General features: G+C 42.0%; 1 protein-coding gene across 1 annotated transcript; it reads left to right on the forward strand.

The window, feature by feature from the left end:
• Nucleotides 1-2,108: 2,108 nt before the first annotated feature.
• Nucleotides 2,109-2,684, forward strand: LOC115077561 (olfactory receptor 1G1-like). The gene has a single exon (XM_029579857.1). It carries the CDS (start codon nucleotides 2,109-2,111, stop codon nucleotides 2,682-2,684), a length of 576 nt encoding a protein of 191 aa, XP_029435717.1.
• The last annotated feature ends 3,096 nt before the right edge of the window (nucleotides 2,685-5,780 follow it).

A 5,780-nucleotide genomic window follows, 5' to 3' on the forward strand; every position in this document is an offset into this window, starting at 1 on the left:
TATAAAATCACGCATCCATGTGTGTGTGCGTGTATGTCTTTAAAATCTAACCCTTTTTGCATTGTAGGTAATATTCAGAAATATTGTGCCCAAAATGGTAGATAAAAATACAAAATTCTGTGCAGTTTTTTCCACATTTTGGTTTAAAAGCAACATGAAATGATGGAGACAATATCACAGTCATTGTCTGTGTCATTCCTAATGAAAGCAGATCCTAATAGCAGACGTGTAAGGGTTACAGTTGCTCCAAGTGCAAGTCTTGCAGATTCCATGAGAGGTGGCAGGATGTTGATGTCAGGAAGGTGTAGAAAGTGAGGGAAGGGAGAATGGGAAAGATCTCTTTTTAAAGCAATATTTTCTGATGACATATATAATTGGATGGGTGGATGTGTGTAAGGGTGTGTATAGTAGGGATGTGCAGAGCAAAATTTTATGTTCATATTTTTTATGTCCGAAAGGGGGTCCCACTTGCGGCCAATTTGGACATAAAAAAAATCCAATGAGTTGGGTATATGTACATATGTGCAAAAAAAAATTTTAAACCCCCTCACCCTCCTTAATCCCCCCCCCAGACTTACCACAACTCCCTGGTGATCGAGCGAGGAGTGAGGACGTCATTTCTGCAATCCTTGGCGAGAAGCATGTGACGTCGGTGGCACGTCGAGTGACGCGGCGTCACGTGATTCCCGGCTCGTTCGCGCCGGACGGCTCGTTCGGCCCAAAAAGAACTTTTGGCCAGCTTGAGGGGGTCAGGAGGCCCACATATCGAACATATCTATGTTCGATATGTGGGAAATCCGATCGTTTATGTCGAATCAATTTTTTAAGTAAAAAAAAAATATGAGTTGCGTTTTACTAATGCGGTCAATCCGAATGCACACCCCTAGTGTATAGATCTGTGTGATACCAGTGTGGGGGTGTTTTATGCATTCTTTCCCCTCCACACTGTCTAACACCATACCCACTCCATTCCCTAATGCTCTCTCCCCCACAATGTTGTACCTTCCCTCCTCCCTCTCTTTGCTCACACTTTCTCCACAACCCTCATTCTTCCTTTTTCCATCTACAGCTAAGCTACCCATTCACTTCCCACCTGTCCCCTGATTTAGTCCTTATCCCCCATTTCTCTCCCTTTCTCCCTTTCTCCCTCCTCCCAACCCTTCATCTCTAATAACTTCTCCCTGCCACTCTCACACCAGCATTTCTCCTTTTTCACACACCTTCTCTGCATGCACTTATTTCCCTCAGACCTCAGGCTCCTGAAGCCCTCACTGTGGCTGCCATTTTTTCTTAATCTTTGGCTGGTGGGGACTGGAAATGCCTACCCTGGTGATCACTCAGGCTCCTCTTCCAGTTGGTAGGGCCAGGGAGTCACAACCCATCCTGCTGCTTCTTCTACCAGTGGCTCCTATTTTGCTGTGGCTGGAGAGGCACAGATAACAATGCCTGTCCTAATGTTCTTGCTACAAAATCCTCAACTAATTCTTGTTAAAGGTTCCTTTACCTGCCTCACTGCTTTCCCCAACCTTTTGTCACGTGACTTTATAGATATTCCTCTTCCTCTGTGAGAATAATTGTGTTTTGTATGCTAATCCTTTTACCCTTTGTTTCTAAGCCACCTCTTTGATTAGTTGATAGACCCCTATATTAGCTGAATGCATGTATGGGACAACTGGTAAAATATACATTTTTATATTTCATTTTACTGATTATGTCTTTATTCTGTAATATCCAAACAGACTAAGATGAATGAAACCATGAAGATGGAAAATGCGGCTTTGACCACAGAATTCATTCTTCTATTATTCTCAGAAAATTTGCACCAGCAGTTCCTCATTTCGGTAATGGTTTTATTGGCCTTCCTTATGTCTCTGCTGGGAAACTTTGGCTTCTTAACATTAATGTGGACAGATCATCATCTCCACACACCCATGTACTTCTTCCTCAGCAACTTGTCCCTCATAGATATTGGTAACACTTCAGTCACCCTCTCGATGTTACTAAACAATCTCTTCACAGGAAAAGTTTGTATTTCCTTTTCTTTATGTATGATACAACTCTACTGTTTCATGGTTTTCATGTGTACAGAATTCTCACTTCTCACTGCCATGGCCTATGACCGCTATGTGGCGATCTGTCACCCCTTGCATTACATGCTCATGATGAATAAGAGAATATGTGCCTTGCTTGTAGCTGCTTCCTGGATAGCTGGCTCTCTTGAAGCTGTTCCTGTAGAAGTTTTGATATCTAATTTTTCTTTCTGTAGCTCCAATTTAATTAACCATTTCTTCTGTGACCCCAATGCTCTGATAAAACTCTCCTGCAGTGATCCCTATGACCTTGAAATCCTTATATTTATTAATGGGATGATTGTACTTCTCTTCCCCTTTGTATTAATCCTGATATCATATATCTCTATCATAAAAACTATTCTTAAAATCCAATCTTCAGAAGGGAGAAGCAAAGCCTTCTCCACCTGTTCTTCCCACCTCATTGTGGTTAGTGTCTTCTACGGGTCTCTGAGCTGCATGTACATGAGACCACCCTCAATGTATTCACCACAGCTAGACAAACTGTTCTCCTTACTCTACACAGTTTTAATACCAATGCTAAACCCCATAATTTACAGTCTGAGAAATCAAGATGTGAAAAATGCTCTGAAAAAATTCAAATTTTGGAAATAGTAATGAAGAACCAAGATTTCAGAGTTTGACCTGGAAAAAACCTTCAAATGGTGTTTTTTGGTTTATCCCTATTCTTCATTGTAAAATAAAAACCAAAATAAATTCACTGAAAATTTAGGAAAAATCCAACGTTGTCTGTGTATTTTTTCAATTTTAAGTTCATTGTGTTGTACAAGCAAAATACAAATGAAACAAATCACCCAGTCAATGGTATAAACTCTGTAGCAGAAAACAGAACTTTTCTTCTCAACGTAACTTTCTCAACAAACCCCACTCCCTCTTACCTCTTACCTCTTCACCCTATTATAAAAAACAATATAACCAATCAGAGTTCCCATGACAATCAAATAGTTATAACAGTCAAAATAAATATGAAATACATTACAACAAACATAAAAATGTACAAAAAATGTATTTCAATAAATAGGACCATATTATTTACAATAATTAGTGCCCATGCAGAGTTTGTAGATTTTTCCAATATACATTGGAAAACCAAATAGTCTAAAATTTAGAAACAGAGCATCTCTTTTAAGCTGTAATTTTACTTATTCCATAAACACATGAGTACATCTGGAATAGAAGGGCTTGCTGATATTTCCAACAATATACTACCTCATACCTAGCAGCCAGCAAGATGGGTTGTAACAGTAGTTGTGAATATTGGCCATTATGCACAGTTTATATATTTAATAAAGCACATTTAGGAGACAGAGCCAAGTCAACATCCATAATTCTCTATATCAAAATAGACATTTATGTCTAAAATTCAATTATAACAGGGCACATCCACCAGATATGATAAAATGTCCCAATATTTCCTCAACACCTCCAGCACTTGTCATCCCTATTAGGGAGGTCAGCATGTAGCTGTTCGACGTTAAATACTATGGATGGGAAGTCATCTATATAAATAAAAATGTTAAATAGTTTGTACGTCGTCGCTAATCTCGCCAACCGCTTAACCGAATGCGTTCAAATTTGCACACAACATTCACTTCCCATACGGGAAGGATCTTATACACTTACATTACATATAGGTCACACCTGTGACAGGTAATACAAGTTTAAAAATTGCTTACACAAAACAGCGACATCTGGTGGCCGTCAGCGCAAGCGCAACCTCTTACACCTTTCACACACACTCACACACCACACCACACCCCCACACAGGGCTATTGTCTTTCATTCACACTCCCTCATAACACACAGAAATCCACACTCATCACACCACAGACCCCACCCACACGCCTGCCAATGTCACTTACTTCACCCACCCTCCCAAAACACACCAAAACACAAATTCCTGGCTGCTACATTGGGAAGCCACGCATTTCACACACCCTCCGATTTTAAATTAAAGTACCCTCTTCCACCCACCCACGCACTGCACTCCGATCACACACTACACCTGAAACAAGTCCGTGCTTCTCCGCCGGCACCACAGGAACGGTCCGGGACACATTGCATTCAGTAGGGCCGTCGGATGCCAGCAACAAAAATGGCGCCGGCGGACCTTGCCCTTACTATGCTATACGGAGACAACAATGACGTCGGTACACCATGTGACATAGTAAGGGCAAGAGGCTGTCGGCGCCATATCCTCAGCGGACATTTGCCCTTACTAGGTCAGGAATCCTGATGCACCACTTTCACCGGTGAAGTTTTGCGACATGGCAGCCGGTGGAACAAACCCTAGCACACACCCTCGCCACCGGCTGGCAGTTTACACAGGTAGCCGGGGAGGAGCACGGTGGAGGACCGTTCTTATTTTCCGCCGCGTGTTTTTCACAGGGGGGGGCACTCATTCTCCACATCTCCCGAGAGGGGGGCTGTAGCGTGGGTTGCTCTATTTCGCCGGGTTGGGGGGTGGGGCCAAGAAGGTGTGCTTGCATATTTAAACTATTCTTTGCTGGTGCTGTTCATTTGGGGTAAAAAAAAAACAACCACTAACTGTAACCTTTACTGCTCTGTTCTGTTTTTTCAACTTAACCAGGCTCAGCCACAGCAACACGTGGCAGGGTTCAGCTAGTTTGTAATGAAACAGGAAATACAGATGATATTTCCTATTGCATTGCACTTCGGCGAAAACAAAACAAAATGAAAGGAAAAAACACTTTTGTGTTATTTTTCCTACCGTTTTATAAGGTGGGGGAACCAAAAATGCACATAAAAAACCCAACGCCCAAACCAATCCTTCCCATTTATTTAAATATAGAGCTCCCGTCCTCCTGACACCCTCCCCCCCCCCTATGACTCATCCAATATCCATGGTGTTCTAGCATGGGGCCCCAGAGGTAAACTCCCACTCTCAGGATAGCAGCTGCAGTTAGTCAAAATGGCACCAGCCACCCTTTGTCCTTACCATTTGACAGAGGCTACCAGTGCCATAGGGCAGCTTCTGCCACATGGTAAGGGTAAAGGGCAGCCACACCATTTTGAAAATTGGCATGGGCCTTCCATGATCTTTTTTTATAGGTATTAACCTTTTCACATTAATTGAACATATCCTAAATATAGACCTCATCACATAGACAATATGTCCCACAGATCATGTGCTTCAGCAAATTCCCAGCCAATAAATTGGTTCCAAATCTGTAACCATCAATTGAAGATATGGACTCCAAAGATCAGATTATTCTTTTCTATTAGCCCCATTCCATATCAATTCCCTGAATTCCCAATCAACTCTCTCCCCGCTTTCCCTTCCCAATCACCCTGTGATCTGCCTTGCCACATAGGCAAATCCTCACCCTGTGGGAGATACACAAACATCATTTCCCAAGAACCCCTCCCCTGCCCCCACGAGAATCCATATTATTCATAAACCACAATAAAAACCAAGCCCAACAAGAAGGCTTAGACTTAATAAACATGATCAGAAATGGTTGCTACCCATGACTACATGTTTTAACGTCTTGCAGTTTATGTAACATTGATGAGAGAAATCTGTAAAAACTGTAAACGCATTCTGCTCTCACTGCCAATCAACTTATTTTCCGTGGAGGCATTTATCGGTTCCTTCATAGCAAAACTATGAAAGCAGAAGAGAATGTCTCTTGGTTTATTTCCAAGGTGCTATCCCAGGGCTCTATG

This window comes from Rhinatrema bivittatum, chromosome 16, assembly GCF_901001135.1.
Source record: "Rhinatrema bivittatum chromosome 16, aRhiBiv1.1, whole genome shotgun sequence".
Taxonomy (NCBI): Eukaryota; Metazoa; Chordata; class Amphibia; order Gymnophiona; family Rhinatrematidae; genus Rhinatrema; species Rhinatrema bivittatum.